At 38.7% G+C, this 19309-nt stretch overlaps 1 protein-coding gene across 8 annotated transcripts in view; it reads right to left on the bottom strand.

Moving 5' to 3' along the window:
• Positions 1-19309, bottom strand: part of ZFAND6 (zinc finger AN1-type containing 6) — a 40176-nt gene that overhangs the window by 13774 nt on the left and 7093 nt on the right. For 7 of the 8 annotated variants that reach the window (XM_062583705.1, XM_062583701.1, XM_062583706.1 and 4 more), the window contains one exon: positions 1105-1274. In XM_062583705.1, the coding sequence (XP_062439689.1) occupies positions 1105-1255 (151 nt within the window). In that variant the 5' untranslated portion in view covers positions 1256-1274. Of the gene's footprint in view, positions 1-1104; positions 1275-14597; positions 14650-19309 lie in introns of all 8 variants that reach the window. The other variant, XM_062583704.1, reaches the window with a different exon arrangement.

Genomic DNA, 19309 nt, shown 5'->3' with positions numbered 1-19309 from the left:
CTGAAAATGTGCTTGCAATTCCTTCTGAATCTCAGCCTCTATCATATTTAAGCATAATTTTACAAAAAGTAATTACTTTTGGCCACACTTTGATCATGCTGGCCCCAAGAAATTCCTTAGCACAAAATTTCAAAGCAGGAGCTTTAATGGAGTATTTTCTGCTACGGACATTATCTTGGTTCTGTAATAAATGAAAATGGATGTACAGTAAAATCCTACCACCTTAGAATCAATTTTAAAGTTGAAGAACCTAGACTCCTAGATTTAATGTAATGAAAGCTACTGTTTCAATGTTAAAAGTCTATAGTAGAGGAGAGAAGACTTCAAAGTAGTATGATATGCCATTTCTTGGTGTCACTATTCAACCAAGCCAGAAGAGACATTCGAGTCTGCAGGGAAGCACTCTCTAACCATCTTTCCCCTGTACAACACGCTGAAGTTCAAAACATCAGGGTGAAAGACAACAGAAAGGGTTTCTCTTTCTTGACACTACCATTAGTTTAAAGAGGGAAAAGTCCTCCTAGGTTTTCTAGAAAATAGTGAAAGTAGGAAGACAGTATTTATTTCAATGGGCTGGACAAATCTGCTTTGGAAGAACTACAGTACATTGCGCATTAGGTCAAATCAGGAAAGAGTCCTAGATGAAGTCAGGAGAAATTATTCTAAGAAAAATTTGGGGGGGATAATCCATTAGCATCAGGCTCCAGCATTTAAATACCTATATTAAGTGTTTTGACTAACATTCCCCAAGTTAAATGCTATCTCTACATTCCAGTAATTTCAGGAATCGTGTTGGTATAGTGTTTCACTGTATTTTTATCTTGGAATTGTAAACTCTTATTAATACAAAAAGTATCAGCAACAGTTTACTTACTAGTATATTAATTATAGCATGCTTATATTATGATTTTATCTAAGTTTATTCTATCAGGTAAGAAATCTAAAGAAGAATACAGTGCTTTCAACTAATGCTCCTAAGCTTTCCAGTGTATTTAGTATTTGGACATGGCCAGTGAACAAGTCTTGCCCTACTGTGTCATTTAGAGTTGTTCAAAACAGAAGCCAAAGTGAACGGCATTAATCCAGCAAGTTAGCATTACTTACCAGGAGGGCTAATTCTACCATTACTGTTCTGCCTTTGAAGATGTTCTTTGTAGCACACCGAACACATGCCATTTGTACGAGGATTCCCATAAAATCCGCAGCCAGTGGAACAAAGCATAGGCACTTGGCTACGGTTGGTTTCTTGAGCCATTTTTCCTTCTTTTATAAACCTGAAATTAATACATACAACCAGTTATGTAGTGGCCTAAGAAAACCTCTCTTTAATGATTACATTTAGAAACCTGGAGTTCCCTACAGCTTGGCAAGAATATCTTCTTTTAGAAGAGATACTGGTGGGTAACTCAATGCCCTTTGCTTAAAAAGGGGCCTGTAAATTCTGTCCTATAACATTAATACAGCAGTATGTATGCCTTGCATAACCCTTACTGTCCCTTCCAGCCCCACTGCTTTATGACCTGTACCTAGCCTATGTTTAAAAGTTATTTTTGAAAATGCTGGAAGTTAACTTACTAGAAACAGGGAAGAGGGAGGGGAACACCTATTCTGAACTCTTCTTGAACCTTGCACTCCTGATACTGCAAACAAGAACTATAAAATGAAAGACAAGCAGAGCAATATCCTTATTTACTGCATAGCAATTATAACTAACAGCAGCCACATGAATTCCCAGCTTACTATTTGGCCACTGCATCAGTAGCAAAGGACAATTCAAATATTCACCACAAAACCTGTATTATGATTTTTTCACATCCAAAACCCATCACTTTTCAGTCAAAAACGTTGTGCTAGGTACATGCACCTCTAATTTTGTGTGAAAGCATACTAGGAAAAAGATATAACATCCCTGTATTTAGAAAACACTGTACAATTTATTTGTATTTTTATCTTTGGCTTGGACAGATCAATAAACCTTCTTAATAAAATTACCACAAATGACTATCTCCTCCAATAACGCTCTGAGCTTTTTAACTATTCTCAAGTGGCCCAACTCTTGGATCAAGTTATTGAAATCTGTCACTCAAATTCAGCTGATTCATATGTCAATGAGACTAAATGAATTTTCCATGTATTCTGAGTATCGTCTTGTACTTTTTTGTATGAGTTTTGAAAGACAATTCTTTTCATTAAAGAATCTCAATTATTTTGCTCAAAACAGGTGAACAATATTACTGTAAATCAACATTTCAAGTAACATCGATATATGTTTCAAATGCAGAGAAATGAAAATCCACAGCAGAAGGGGTTTCAAGACATTTGAATATTTCACCACTTGCCAAGCTATAAAATTTGATTAAACCATAGTGAGAAGTATACCAGGGTAAAAAGATCCCCTTTTACATAAGTTGTGTTTAAAGCTAAATAAAAACAAGTTTCTCATTATTTTGTTTTTAGACAAACAGTCTCATCTCCCCTCACACCCACACCTATTGCATTTTGTTGTTTTCATTTTCCAGAGCTGTATGAAATTGATACCTCAACAGCAAATCTCCAGGTTGCAGAGCTAACAGCAACACAGAAACAACAGTCTGGTCTTCTGTTCACAGTAATAAGCTACTCTACTTGAAGGATCAAAAATTATTCAAGATGCAAGACCAGGAAGATGTACAGGTAGGAAGATTAAAAATGTCTGACAGTACCTTACTCAGCTTAACTTGCAGTTAAGCTTATTTCAGCTGTTTGACTGCGCTCCCCCATCCCATACAGGGCCTTTGCTTTTGACGTACAAGGCTCGCATTCACCTTAGATGGCAACTGAATTTCACTTTGCAGAAGTCCTGCACACGTGGCTGAAAGAACACTTCCATTCTTCTCTTTCTCCAGACAGCCCTTTAAGGGGCAACTGCAAACACCACACGTACCAATTCGGTTCCTGTGCTGAGCCTGACGTTTGGCTAAGCCATCCAAACAGAATATAAGCTAACATGAGTTTTCTGCATCTGGGTAACTCAGAACACCTTGAAGATGAAACCTGACGCAAGACAGCCTTGGCATAGAGTAAGTTCAAAAGACTAACAAATGCAAAAAATGTTTCGACATGATCTTTCAATAGCATAGAGAGATTTGGTACCACAATGCAAGTATTACCTTCTCTTTTAAAATTAAGGCAGTGGAAGACAGAAAATCTACCAGACTACTTTTAAAAAAGTTACCTGTACTTCTTTTCAACAGATAGCTCTAATCAGTGTGCAGGAATTCAACAAGAGCATCAGTTGTTATAAATTGTATTACCCGAAACAACTGTTGCTGAAGGGACCAAAAGTTAATGCAATCGAAAATAACAACTTCTAATGTGGACTTTGGAGGGGGGGGGTGTAGCCTGGCCCAACTTAGTAAACAAGTTATGAAAGGTCCAGAAGAAAAACAAGAAAAGCTGGACCAGCTCAGCCAGTTCCTGAGTTCATAGCCACCAGCCCAAGCCGCTGGCATGAGGCTCTAGAGCACTTACAACTCCAAAGGAAGTGCCAGGGATTCTTCAGAAGAGTTTTAATAAAGGTCACAGGAAGTGGAACATCTTTCATTGGTTGTTAATATTTGGCAAATAAAGTGGAAAAGAGATGGTATCAAACTGAAACAGCGTTATTAAGCCAAATGAGAAAAGCTGAATAAATACAACAGCTTCTTGCACTCGGAAGGGGGCACTCACGTACATGCCCCGCATCCAGACCCTCACCGACCCAGCTGGCTCCCTCGGCCCCACAGAAAACTGGCCATCAGCATCGCAGAAAATTTTCTGATAGTTCTGTGAGCTCAACCAGTTCCCACAAAAAGCAAGGAGATGAACTGCAGAACTGATGCTCCGAGCAGCATGGAAACATGAGGCCCAACAGACATGGACTGCCTGTAAAGTCTGTAAGATCTTTGATGAGATGGTTGAACTGATCTGTCCGGACCATAAAAATCACAGATCGGCAAACTAGTATAACAAGCTTTTGCTTTCAAGCTTCCGATTTCCATGCTATTCCCTCTCTTTTGCTACCATGTACTCAAAGAGATCAGGGAAGCAATTAAAGTTAGAAAATCAATCACTTAATCTTTTGCCAAATTAGTTTTAACACAGACCACTTGCGTTGTGTTAAAGTGTTTTGTTGTGTCACACATGCTTTTTTTTTTGGCACCAGAGAAGGGTTCGCGTGGGAGGAAAAGCAGCAAGAGACATGCGTGGAACCATTTCTTCCAGCAAGAGGCTTTCAGGCTTAAAACGTTAGAAAAACCATTATACAAACCCAAGCATTGGGAATATAAGGGAAAAGACATCCAAGCGCTGGCAGTTACAACCATGCCTCTCTACAGTAAACGTCCATCAGCGCACGAGGGCAAAGCTGGGCTGACACCGCACGGTGCCTCAGCGGCGTCTCCCCGCAGCACGCGGGCACGGCGGGAGTCACAACAGCAGCAGCCCAACAGCTCTCCTGTGCCCGTCTCGGCAAACGGCGGCCGCAAAAGATCACTGAGCAGATGTTTCCGGGGGGAAGGGAGGACCCCCTTCCCCTCGGTTCTTGGCTCAACTTCAGAAGATTTGTTTTAAAACTGTCCATAATTCCTCAAGCAAAGAGATCCGTAATATCTCAGCCCAACCGTCACATAAGCTAATAATGACGGGCTGTCAGTGGAACTGCACCCTTAGAAGGGCTGTAAAAGGGGCGATCCTGCTCTCACAGCCCCATCTCCCGCTGTGCGTTCCCACCCCTTCCTTTGCTTTGGATCTAGCAAACATGCAGTGAGTCAGATCAACTTATTCATCTGAAGGGAAAATAGGAATATTTACTTTGGTGGATTGGATAGCTTGCTGATCTAACAGCAGACTAAAAACTGGTATGCGCTGCAAGGAAAGTAATATGGCTGAGAATACAATGCTTTTTCCTGACAGCTAGCCATTACAACGGAGGTACTACTATAAAATATATCTTTGAGTGCATACTCCAGCTGTAGTTTCAATTCGACTGGTCTCCTGGCTTGACTTGAGTACAAAAGTCAAAGCAACCTCATAGCTGGACCAAGCTGTTGGGACCAATGTGGGCAGACACATGTTCAACTCAGTCTGAAGTGCCACAAAGCAAATAGGAAGCTTGTGAAGTTGCTGGAAATATTTCTAGGCCTGCAGTCTCCCGTGTGGCCCGGCCTGGCCCCCCTAAGGTATACTCACACAACATTTACAGGATCATCCTGTAATTTGAGATTACAGACTTGATTCAGCTTAGAAGACAAGAACAGCCCCCCCCCCCCAAAAAAAAGGAAAAAAAAACACCTTACAGTATTTTAGGCATGTTCCCTTGTTTGCTTTATAGTATACTTGTATAACCAGTTGCAGGAGCACTAATGAGAGGGAAGTGTACTAGAAGAAAGAACAAGAACCTTAAACTCCCTCTGCCCCAACACAACCCACAACATCTGCTTTTTGAAGACTACGGAAAAAATGGTCTCTTTTTGTATTACCTGAAACAAATTGCTGATTTTAAGCAGAAATCATCTCCATGTTTTATTACTACTCAATCAGTTCAAAAATAATTATTGCTACCAGAAGCCTGCAGAATTGTGTGCTACCATGCTAAATTCTTCCTCTACCAACTCAATAAATGTTTGTAGTCTATTTCTCTTGTTGCACACACAGATGCCTTTGTGCATCTGTAAGGCCTACTGCACCAAGAAATCTCACATGTAACATATAGTCACACCTGCATCAGCAGCATATTTCCCCTGCACTGGTGCACATTCTCAGAGGATGAATTTTAATGTGTACCAAAGGACACTCATGATTATATAAAGAGTTGACATTGTGAAAACATTAAAACAGGGTAAGTTGCTAGACACCAGGTTCTCTAGTAAAAGAGCCATCTCTTCCAACACTCTGCAAAGTAAGTAACAAAATCCTTGTGTAAATCCTTTCCCCATAGAGCACACACAACGATACTGGATTTTTAATTAAAATTTTTATATGCTACTAGTTTCAAATAACCAGTATTTTAAGCTTTATAGGCTTCAAATGTTGATCAGTAAGATTGAGGGAGCAGCATTTAGTGGGATTAAACACACATGGTTTAGAAATAATCTCTCTCTCTCAAAAAAAAAAATAAATCTACAAAGTCAACTTTCTCTTCATTTGTCTTCCATAAAGAAAAAGGTGGTCTCTTACATTCTAGTTCTCCTCATACTTCCTTTTCACTCTAGGATATCCATTCATAGGACATCTATTCTATTCCCATGCTAAAGTGCGTTCCATCACAATTTATTGTGTCTTATTAGAGATTGTCAACACTAAGTAAGCAAAGAGGTTACATAGCACACGGACAATTGCTATCACGTTACCAGCATTTTAAGCTGTGGTAGGGAAAGCAAGCACATCCTCACAGCAGCTATCAGCGTTCAGCCTCACATGTAATTTTGTGTTCTGCAAACACTCCCAAAATTCATTACTGGTATGAGACAGATCCCTCCCAAATGCTAGTTCTGAAGCAGAAGAGACCACCCAAATAGCACTCTGCTGCTTGAGCTACAGTACCAAACTAAATACAGCTTGCACCATACTGATGACAGCTTTAAATGTTTCTCAAAGAGAAAGACTATTTAGTTTAAGATGCTCTCTTCACTGTCAAGGAAGATGGACCAAAGCACATACAGATTTGAACTGACATTCAGCTCAAATCGCTTAAAAGATTAATTCAGTTTTAAAACAAGTAACAGAACTACTCCCTCCTCTATTCTAATCACCTTCATTATAAAGTTCAGCACTGATTTAAATAGCATCAGTGCTAATAGTCATCTTCTCCTCTTGCTAACAAAGCAAGGAAAAACTGCAAAATGGCAGTTTGTGCTTCTCAGACATACCAACCTCCGCTCCAGGCCCAAATAGGAGCAAGATATGAAGTTATGTAGACAAAAACATGTTTCATTCTACAGCATCTATTGGTACAGATGTTTGATACCACTTATATCACTGCTTTTTGTACTAACATGCCTTTTCATACAATCAATAGGAAATGCATTCTTCTACAGGCTTATCAAAACAAATGGCAAATAAAGGCCAAGAAAAGGGCTTTGTTGAATCTTGCTGCAGAAGTTTCAGAAGTGCTGTGTCAGAGGATATCACTCCACAGCAGAATCTACAGAAAAAGGGAACATAAACGCTGAGGCACTCTACCAAAAGCAGGGCACTATTGAGGGTATAAAAGCACTGGAAGCACAAATTAATAGCAAATTACAGAATAGCCCTGCTTTCTTTTTGCTCCACCATTCTCTCCCAAAAGACTCCAATTTACATTCACTGAGCAATCATTTGTAGCTGTCTGCAGGCATTAGCAAGTCTCAGCAACTTGCTATAGAGCCAAAAAGAACTGGCAGATTTGAATAGGGGCCTCAGTCATTACAGTTCAGCCTAGCTTTCTGGTTGCAGTCAGAAATGTCATTTCATCTACAGCTCACTCTGGCTAAAACATTACAGCTGGTTCAGATTTGCCAGCACAAACTACATGCGTACTTACACTCTGACCCAGTTTCATCAGAATGTTTTGGGTTAAAAAAAAAAAACACAAAATACACACACTGATTATGGTTAAGAACCAACTATGCAAGCAGATCTGTAAGGGCAGCAACCTCTTTGTTCATGTAGCAGCAGAGCACACAGCTGCTGCGTTTTTCAAAACACAGGAGTTATCCAACTTCCTCAGCACCGGAAGAATCTATGCATTTTAAAGCCTTCAATTTATTCCAACAAGCTCCAAGTTTTTCTTCTTGCTGACAACTAAATAAAGTTTTAAGTTGCCATTTGAACCACCTTGAAACAGACTTTATATAAGGCCTTAATATTGAAAATATAATATTCAAGCCAGTGACCAAGGACTTACATAACATGTTTTCTCAACTCACTTGACAAGTCATCTAATATCCACTTATGTTCTAGTCTATTCCTGTTGAACAGCTTTTTATTTTTGCATTTCATACATAGACTTATTTTAGGCTAAAAACAAGAACAAGCACTTATATTAGATACTCCTAACCAAAACTTTACAAAAAATGGAAAGAGTTACAGGAAGTCTTTTCTCCACTTCTAATCTTAAGTAATCAGCAAGTTTAGATCTCTTAGTACAATATATGTATTTTTTAATTTATAGAAAAAAATCTGGACCCTCAAGAAAGCTACCCTCCCCATACAGTTTTGAATCATGCAACACTGATTGGAGACTCGAGAGTGTTTACATGGCTCAGAATAAAACCGGGGGGAAAGAAGAGCTGCAACAGGTACGAGAGAAAGTAGAATCTCAGAAAAGGAAAGTGGACAGAAAAGAAAGAATATATGTCTTAAGAAGGGAAGGAACATCAGCAACTTTCATAACTGATACGAGCCAGAATATCATAGTAACAGTATTACATCATTGCACAGCCCAGGAACACTTGGTATAGACAAAGCCTCTACTGTTAGAGCATTCATATTGTTAACTACAGCTGTCTGCTGTTGTACTCAAGGTTACATGAGGAACAAGAAAACATTTCACTACAACCTCCACTCTTGCTTAGTAGGAATGGAAAGATGCACCGATTCTACATTGATATCAAAAGGATCACTGATAATAAGGATTCCGCTTTCTATGCATGTCTCCATACACTACACTATTAATAGATGTTACTTTGAAACACTAATTACTACTTGTGGCCATGCTCAACCTTTGCAAAGTACAGATTACTTACTAGAACAGTTTCAAGAAATCAAGGATTACTGTCTGTAGAATAAGGCACTTTGGAAACTCTCATTCATACACATCTAATTGCTGTTCATAGACTTTAAGTGCTCGCTGCAAGCAAAACAGAAGGAAAAAAATAAAGTTTTTGTTATTTGATTTCCAGAGTTTTTAGTACCTTCATACTAAATCAAGAGGTGATTCCAGGAAGTTCACTACTTTACTGAAATGTCAGTCCTAAAAATAATGAGCATTTTTAACAGGTACATTTTAGTGACTAGTAAGACAAACTGCATTTTGTATACATCAGATTTCAGAGAGCAAGTACAAGAGAAAAAAGAGTTTCATTAAAGTGTCAGAACTCCAGAAAGCGCCACAGTGAGGAATTTGCTTTCAATAGATGGTGCGGGATGGGAGGTGGAGAGGAATGCTCACCGCTTTGTGCTGAAGCATCTGCTGACTTCTACAGCACCTAAACCACCAAATGCAGCTACATATAACCTTCAAGATTTTTTCCCTTATTATGACACATTCCACATTCAGTTTAAAGCAGCAAAACACAAGTCAGCATGCCAAGATTTTATCATTTTTAGTACATCTGGACTTGCTGGTTCATCAAGACTAACACTGCAGCACCACTAGAAGCAGGTTCTTCAATACGACAGTATCCCAGCTTTGAAATTCAAAGAGACTGCAGTTTCTCTCTGATTGAAAAAAAATGAACAGCATATTTGCTGGAGAGTAAGCATATCCTTACTCTCCAGCAGCCCAACACACCTGTAGGCAACTCCAGTTACTTCAGGAAATTCCAGCCCTAGGAACATCTACTACTAGATGCTTTCTGAAAAAGGGCACCATTAGAATACTCTAAGTCTCTGGTCTCTTCAGTGATGATTATCAGAAAATCTAAGCTGACAAAGCTGTATTCAGGTTGACCTCTCCAAAAGGTAATTATAAAAAATAAAACAAAGGAAAATCCACACACCAAAAATCACTTCTTGGGTTCAAAAGAAAAACAGCAAATAATCCTTGGAGCTGGACACACTTGTTTACAGTAATACACAACAAGGACCTTCAATAATGGTAACTAGTTAAACATTAAAAGTGCTGAGAACATAATAACCACAGTTGTTCTGTAAATGGCAAAGACCATTTCTGAGTCAGTTATAGACAAAGAAAAATGAACATCAAAAAGGAGCATGTTATACATTTCCAGGAACAGTTTTTGTATTAGAATCTTTGGGAGTGTCCTGGTGAAAGAAGTCCAAGAGCATCTCTGAGGCCTGCAGATGGGACCCCAGCCAGCCACACCTGGGATCATGCTGTCCTACCCAAGGCACTGTAAGTCAGTGCACAAGCCAGAGAGACCTAGGTTTTTACCCCAAACATGAGTTTTATTTATGTAGTTAAGCCTACACAGAGTATCTATCTAGATTTAAGACAAGAGGTAGACTGTCTCTCTGGGTCTATTTTTGGAAGACATCTGTCTCTGATAAGACTGCAACAGAAATCTTACATGAAGTTACGCTTTTTTGTAAAAGATGCTATTATTAATAACAGAGCATACTCTGAGATAGTCATGTTCAGGCTTCTCTGCTCAAAAAAGTATAAAAATTCAGACATTATATCCATTAAAAAAAAAATCATCTCAGCAATTACTTGTCGGCAGTCTGCTACCTCAGTTGGCACAAGCTACAGTTTCCATCATGTACAGCTGAACTGGTGCCAAGTTACATCAGTTATAGATACTGCCTGATGAACCTTTTTCTTCAAACTCTAGAAATTGCTATCTCACAGGTATACCTTGGTGCTGAGGCATCTAAAGCCAAAGACAACAGGAGCCTTCAAGAAGTCCTGTATGTCTGTCATAGCTCTACATTTAAAATGTATTTGAAATCTGACAGAGTACAGAAACGATGTCTTTTAAAGAGCTTTATAAAAGACATGGATGCTGATCTTAGACAATCCAAAGTTACATTCTGCTTTCTTTGGCATCATGTTTTGAGTCAGTCTTTTCAGAAACCAGAGGATGCTTAAAATTAGAATCTGAAGATTCTAAGATTCCCTGCATTCCTTTAAGAGCCCAGACTAAAGTTTAAAGCATATAAAAGCAGTGCAATTCCATAAACTATCTTTGATGCCATATTTAAAAAACAGGTTTGGCTTTGCAAACTGCTAAAAAATAATCTGCAGAAAAGACTCAAGCATTTACAAGATGGATATACACACACATAATTACCAAAAGAACAGACATTTAGTAATCATTTATTTTGAATGTAAGTAATTCTCTCAATATAGCATGTTTCACCTATTTTAAACATATCAAACCTAAGAGGGATAAAAGCCATTTTAACACAAGTGCCCAAAATAGACGGTTTCTTGCTATCGAAACACCTGTTGCTGAAAAGTGACAGTAAGCACAAAACACATTATAATTTTTTTTTGTTTGGTTTTTTTTTTTGGAAACAGCATAGCACTATGGAGAATTTTAATTAGCTTATGATGCTGCAGTTCTACATAAGACTGATGCTAATGGAGGTTCTGCTGTAATATTAGGGCTCCTAGATGTTAATAAATAAGTATCATCATCATCATCTTTTCTGGTTAGGGCATCTCAAATTCAACTCAACTTCTATGAATAGTATGATTATCATGCATGATGTGTTGTTCTATTTAGAATTATGCACTATGTCTAATTTAAGCATTCAAAATTATACAATACCCTTACTGTGGTTTGAAGGAGAACTCAACCTAAAGCTAAAGCCTGACCAAACACAGAGGGTATTTAGGGACAAGTTTTCAGCAGAAGAGGTATAAGTATGATGTTCCCAGAGGCAAAGCTGCATTCCTTTTCCTTTTTTTTTTTGGGGGGGGGGGGGGGGGAAGGGCCAGGGGCAATGTACTTAATTTAGAGGACCCAAAAGTACTACTTTGCTTTAACCCCAATGCCATTCTGATTTTTAATACTGCAATTCCTGGAGAAGCCAGCCTAAATGGTTATGTTAAATGTCCAAACAAGTTACTGGATGACTAAATATAAAAGCCAGTCACTTTGCACACAGTATAGGAAGATACTACACAGTTGAACAACAATTATCCTGCTGGGCAAACGAAGTTCATCTTTCACTTATTAAACTGTCAAGCTGCACAGAAGATACGGATGTACCAACTAACTGGTTACTATCCATGAAGTCTTGCATCTTTCTTTAGTTTCCTTTTAATCATCTTTTATGCTGCTTTAAACACTGCAACATGTTAACAGAGGAGTGTATATGAAACCAATGTGATGGTTTCATGATACAAGTGATTTGGAAATAAAATTAGCTTAAGATAATTCTGCCACAGTGGTGTAGTGCCAGGAACTGATCTACCCTGAAGACTTTGCTCTTCAAAAGCCTGGACTGGTTCCTGTATCTGGTTCATAGTGCAGCTCCAAAGTTTTGTGCCAGCACAAACAAGGTGGCAGCAAAAACACGGGACTATCAAATTAGTATCAGAAGTGAACTTTAAGACACAGTCTCAATCAACAGTGTAAGCAATGGAAAAATGCAAGCCGCATGCATCAGCAAGAGGTCAGAGCTGAAAGTGAAATATGAGTTGCCCTGTATCAGCCTTAACTATCCAAGATCGTGTCAGATTAATAGATAAGGGACTAAGGAATTGCCATGAATTTGCAGCCATGTAAGGCATCCTCCTTTTTGAAGACGTCCCAAAATACACTATTTGTTCAGGTGGAGAAGTCATTTCACTGTCCAGGTAAAGCTTAAAAACTAGTGGAGGAAAAGAAATTTGAGAACAAAAGGCATTTTCATCACTGCTAGTATGGAACAGATGTGATCGTATTTTCAGTGTTTCTTTCTAAATTCATATAGAACAGACTGCACAGATTTCAGTTTCTCAATCAGAGCAGGACAAAAGCCAGAGTTAACTGCCAGCATTCGAGTAAAAGTCTGCATTGCAAAGACTGTACTTTAATCACCATGGCATCCTTTTTACCTACTAATACCCACTTCAGGTACAGTCTGTAAACTGCCTTTCCAACAACCAAATTTGCTATTCGTTCTGTTTTCAAACAGAACTCAGCTCTGTGAGCACACATTTCTAGTACAATGTCTCCCCCGCTAAATGTCCATAACACTTAGATCAGCAAGTTAAGAGTACAATAGCCTAAAAATAGCATGGCTGGATGCCACTGTCTCCCCCCTTTATGATTGTGCCTTTGTACAGAGTTCTTACCACAACTCTACACAGAAAAAAAATACAGTCATAAACAGCTTTTAGGGAAGGACTGCATCCAAAAGGACTGAGCTGTTAGTGCTATGTGATTCTCCTTAAGCCACATCCTCAGAAGTTTGCATTTTCAGAAGCATTCTGAACAAAAATTCTTAAAATATATCTGACTTGCCCTTCTCTTTGTATTCTCTTGCCACAGCAATTGTATTCAGCTAGAGAACAGATCAATAAAACACAGGGAAACAGCATTTTCTAAAGAAAGTAAAGTTCTTGATATAATGGAGAAGTAGGAAAACACAAAAAAGGCTAAATCTCACTTCAGTTATTTTACTTGCATATTAAAGCCTGTTCCCTCTTTATCCTTTCTAATGTGATACCAAAATTTGCTCACAAGATATCAAACTCTTTTGGTTAACTGTTAGCAAGATGTGGATTTCTCATGATGCTCATTCCCTTCCACGCACAACCACTGGCCAACAGGGCCACAAAAGAATGGAAAAAAATAGGACACAATATATTCCCATTTTTAATTGCATAAGGTCAGAAATAAGAGGGAGATCAGCAAGACCAGCACTCCTAAACCTGGCCTACACATTCACAAGCGCTGCCAAGCTACTGCATTCTGTTAGAAGGATTCCACAACTACAACGTCCTCATCATAGCTGCAAAAAATAAAAGTCCAATGTGCAATACATTGTCTCCTACAAATCTCTATCTCAAACTCTGTTAGAGAAGGCTTAAAACAAAAAACAAACAAAAAAAACCTGTTGAATACTCATACCCCTTACATAAGAAAGTCACTAATTCTAATTCATAAGTATAAAGAGATACTTTCCCCCCCATTTTAACAACTAACATTGATACTGCTTAAGACAACACAACAACACTGCAACATGCATTTTACATTGTGTGCGCCATTCTGATTAAGTTCACCAGATAGCTCTATCAGGCCACACAGAGAAGCTTCAATAAATTCTTCATCTCAGGCCTTGACAGTTTGAGAAATTAAGGTGTCAGAGCTGTGGCAAGGACAGAAATATTCCTCAGCAGAACAGAACGGACTGATACTTCAAGCATTTTGATTGTGCAATGGGGGAGCTGAGGTAGTATACAGAAGGATAAGCAGATACAACTAATCAGGGATTTATTTATGTACAGAATGACTGAGTATAAACTTAGACCATGGGTCACATTATGACTTTGCAGAATGACAAGCTAATTGTTGTAGTAAGACGGAATGTGGATAACAGCCATGTTAGTTAAAAAAAAAAAAAAAAAAAAAAATCAGAAGTTTCATAGACACCAAGTTAGTGAAAAGCAAATGCAGGAAGATAACATTGATTTAAGTGACCAGAGAGTGAAATTATACTTTTTTTTTTCTTTAAAAGCACCAAGGCACTTTAAAGACAGTCAATTTTTCCACTGTCATATATAGGGGTTCTAAATTGCAAACAAAGCACTAAGTCAAGTTTGACTAGACTTATTAGGAAGATAACCATGCACAACTACTATGCCAGTCATTTTTTATTTATGAGATCAAATTTTCATTGCTCTCTAATATTAGTCTTAGTCCCAGCATGATTTGTTACACTCAACTCAAAGTTACGTAACTAGCTAATAACACACTTACCTTGAATATTGTTTTCAAGGTTAGAGTGTCTTCCTTCTCCTCTCCCAGTATACTTTAAACAAAAGCCATGAAAATACATCAATATTTAAAACAATTCTATTGAGCAATTCTAAAGGCTCTTCTCTAAAACCTTCTGCTAAGTCCCTCAATATTGCTGCAATTATTTTAGTTTTATGATACCAACTTACAAAAATAATTACTTTTCTACTTACTTTTGATCGAGACAATAATATTTGTTTGATAATCAATTCAAATAAATATCTACAAAATCACTTTATCAAGGACTTAACATCAGCATCCAAGAGCATATCATACTCGTATGATATCTGAATGGCACAACATCAACATAAAAAGCTTAATACTGATCAAGTCTACTAAGAACAACATAAAACCCTCATGCATCACCAGCAAAAGCTACCTTGTAAGCTTCTTACCCGATTTTAAATGGGCCAGGTAGGCAGAATAATCAAATTTTCAGTTTTTAAAATACCCTTAAAACAAAGACTTTTCCTGCCCTACCTTGACAAAGGTGCAGACTCCAACACAAGGTCATTTTGTCCCACAAATATATTCTACTAGATAATAAAGTTACAAAAACCTTAAAGGTCCTTATTCCATATAAGCATTTTAGAAAAACATCTTCGATTTGTTTAGGAGGCAGTATAGACAATTTCATCCTTCTTCGCCCATCTCACCTCCTTCCTCACCTGCCTCCCCAAGCAACAGCATGGCGAACTAGTTAAATATCTTCTTCTGACAATCTAACTGAAAGATAGCCTTTTGTATAAAAAGGCTTAAATGTGGTTTACATACAGAAATTCTACAGCTTTTTCTGTAGAACGAGTAGTTTTCCCTTTTGCCTCTCACCTCCAGGAAGAGCTTAGAACATTCTGTGGATAATAAGCGGCTTCCTCATGTAACATTTGGCTCTCATCAGCCCAATTCTGTGCTTATATTCAACGGCATAGACAATAAAACTGTCTAGCTTTCTGCCTTAGACTTTTGCTATTAGCTTAGACTTTTTTTTTTTTTTTTTTTTAAGGGGGGGGAAGAAAAGCACCCTATACAAAACATCTAAGCAAGCTGAAAGCATCTCACTTCTGCCCTCAAAAATACTGCTATTGACTCCTGCTCTAATTTGGTTATGAAGTTTATACTTGTTTTCCTAATCCATCACATGGATAAAAATGCATTAGCACTGTGAATCATAGGACACACCAGCACAGTGCTGTCTTAAACCATGGGCTAGTTAAACTGTTCAGGTGGTTGTCAGGGCCTGCCAAATCAGCTGCACTGTTTATAGTTTAATTCTACAGATACAGGATTATTACACTTCAGACTCTGACAAATACCGTATCCTGAAGGTTAGAGCGCTGTGATACAACTATAACCTGACAGAGCAGAATGGCTGGACAGGGGTGGTCTTGAGCATGGAGAACAGTGCAGAGGCAGAATTTCAGCTTCTGCAAGCTGGCTGAACCATTTAGTTAAAGGAAAAGTAGTATGTTCTGTAAGACTGCTGCTTATAAAGGAGCTATTTTTAGGAAATACTCAAATGCAAGACTTCATTTGTTTAACTAATACTCCAAAGATTGTCCTAAATTGATCTAAATGGAGCAGAAAATGGATAAAGTTAAATTCTTAGTTTATCTCATAATGCATAATTTAGTAGCCTAAAAGTTACTTTTCGGATAAACAAAATCTGAGTTCCTCTCAACAACTGGAGAATGAGCAAACAAAACTTGACTGAGAAGAAATGATTTTTACACTGCCAAACCTTTGTTTTTGCTAATCTGTATTTAGCTTAAAAGCCCTATAAACACAGTTGGAAGAAGGGATCTGTTAAAAATATACCACCCCACCCCTTCAATTAAGGGCTGAGAAGCTTGTGACACATCTGAGACATCCAACAAGAACAGGGAAGGAGGACTTAATGTTCCTGATATTTCTAAAGGTAAAAAATAAGCAGGTTTTTTAAAAAAACCCAAGCCTTCCATGCCTCTGCTACATAGATTTTAAAACAAGCACAGTCCCAAGTTATTTTCATTCCTCTGTAGGTAATATTTAATTATTTTCACAAAACCTTAATACTGTGTAAACATCACTGGCCAGATCATCTGCCCCACCCAGGCTGAGCTCCACACTGCAGGAGGCCAACTATCTCGGTAAGGAGTCCCTGTATCTGAGCAAGAGCCTCCGCCTCCGCCACCAATCTTCGACGAGCACAGCTGTGAAAGTCAACAGCTACCGAGCTCACCACTGCGCCAGATCTTTGCTAGTTAACAGGGGCAAACCCACATCTAAAGCTATGGACAGGATGTCCCCTTTTGGACACAGCTGAAGCTCTCCAAGATGACATTACTCCCCTCCCCCATTCCCTTCTGCCTTGGGCACACAGCAATTAGCATAAATGATCACTAAACCATTGGGGGGGGGGGGGATCCAAAGCCACCGTCATGGGACAGCTGCCCTCCCCAAGGCTATGGGCACGTTTTACAAAGCTCAGCCCATGGGAGGTGCATAGCCTTCCCTACCTAATATTGAACTAATGTGCAGAGTTACCATTGAGGCAAATGGAGGGCCACCCACTTCCCAACGCGGTGAAGTGGTGTAAGCAGACAGGGTGGGGGGCGAAGAGTTGGTAGAAGAGAACAGTTGGTGGAATGCAGGGCACAGATCCCCTTTTCCTCACTAAGAGGGGAAATAAAATTCGGTCCTGTATTTTGCATGCGGGTTTATAATCACTTTAAGAATCTCTTATTCACATCAGAAATGTATATTCCATCCTGGCACGAGAAGCAGACACATAAATCCCACAGCACACAACACATTCACAATGTTTAAGATTTGCAGATGGAGCATGTGCAAGAGAAGGTTTTATGAACTAGAAGTGCTGGAACAACCAATCAGCATGTGGGGACAACACAGGTCCTGCCAGCGACAGCTCTGAATGCAAGCAAGAAACATTTGCTGTATCCTGAATACAGAAGTTGTACAGCTGTGCCAGCAAAGTGGTATGTTTATCCTTTAGGGCAGATTTGCTTTCTACAAACAGCCTGCATCAGAACTGTATACATGTGGTGAGAGCTGAGCACTTCACTTCTATGCTGAAGAAAACAGGAAATTTGGCCCCAGATAACGCATCTTTCCTAAGTTTGGGGGAGGCAAGGGGAGGGGCTGTAGAAGAAAGGCTACTTAAATAATCAAGTAATTTGAATCGAATTACCTGATGTATTGATTTTTTTCCCATTCTAAGCAAAAGCAGCTTTTGGTTAAGCATAGCATTTAATACTACACACATGCTTAAGTTCATTTAATTTTTCCTGGGTGAGTTTAAAACACATACCCATGACATACATTAGTTTATGCTTTCATTTCCATAAACATATCATCATCTTCTTGTCCTCACCTGAGACATGAGATCTGGCCACTCAGTTTAGGCCTAGCATCAGCCATCAGTTAAGAAATGAATCAAAAACTGATATTTAACACTAACATATCCCTTTCTCTAGTATCTCCCCTTACACAAGTGATCTGGCCCACCTCTTGGATTAAAAATCTTGTCTACTTACTGCTCACTTTAAAGCAGTATTTGCAGGGTTTAAATACACTGTACAGCATTAAGAAATGCTGTAAACAGATGAAAACACGCAGAAGTGAATTGATACAGACCTGTAAACCACTGGAGCACAGCAAGATGCCAGTGTGCGAAGATGCTTTGACATACATAAAAGCCGCATATTTTGGAAACAAACACAACAGTTCAATGTAAACTGCAAGCAGGAGGTATATTTTAATGACCATGTTTTTGTTTACCTTCAGCACAGGTTTAAGCAAATGCTTTCCACTGTCATTTGTAACATTCTCGCTCAATTTTCACAGCCATTCTTCTATCACCTTGACTAATAATACAAATCCCATCAAACTCATTACTTAGATTCAACAAGTATTAATGCCATGAGTATTTCCTTCCAATTCCCAGGAGCAGGTGTGTATACACACAACTGTTTTTATAAAAACAGAAAATATTTTGGGAAGCAAGAAAACACATTCATTATTCTGAAAGCATTGTTCTGTACGTGGCCTCATTTAACATCCCCGTCAGAGATACAGAAGAGACGACAACTAGAAAGTCTTCATTCTCACTAGAAACCCCCTGTTTCCTGACTCCACTTCCTGCTCTCCTCCCTCTCATCCCCATGCCATACCACCCACGGTAAACTATGCATTTCCTATTTCTGATGACCTTTAAGATGGGGGGGGGGGGGAGGTCGAAGAAAAGTATCTCTAAAAATAGTGTTATGAAGGCCACAAAGGACAAATCTGGTACAGAAACTGAAAATAATCCTCACTCAAAGACGACACTCACTATCATCAGGCAATACAGGATTCAGAGAGATTCTGGCCAATTCCAAAGAAAACCTCCCCTCCTTCCCTTTAGCTGGAAGGATAGTAGCTGCAACAACAGGACAATAACACTTAATTTTCCTGCCTGTGTTTGTAATAAACTCTCACAGATATTCTGAAAAACTAGATTAAAGAGAAAAATTACAACATCTTAGTTTTTAATCCACTTTCATTCAAAATGCTGAAGATCTAAATGAGATATCTTATCAAGAACACATACAGAAAACATCATAGCAGTCTTCAGTGATATAGCCATCGACAATTTAAGACAAATGTCTTGGAGCAAATGCTATCATTGAATAATC

Source organism: Rhea pennata, chromosome 10, assembly GCF_028389875.1.
Source record: "Rhea pennata isolate bPtePen1 chromosome 10, bPtePen1.pri, whole genome shotgun sequence".
In the NCBI taxonomy this organism is placed as follows: Eukaryota; Metazoa; Chordata; class Aves; order Rheiformes; family Rheidae; genus Rhea; species Rhea pennata.
This window is presented reverse-complemented; position numbering and strand designations above follow the sequence as displayed.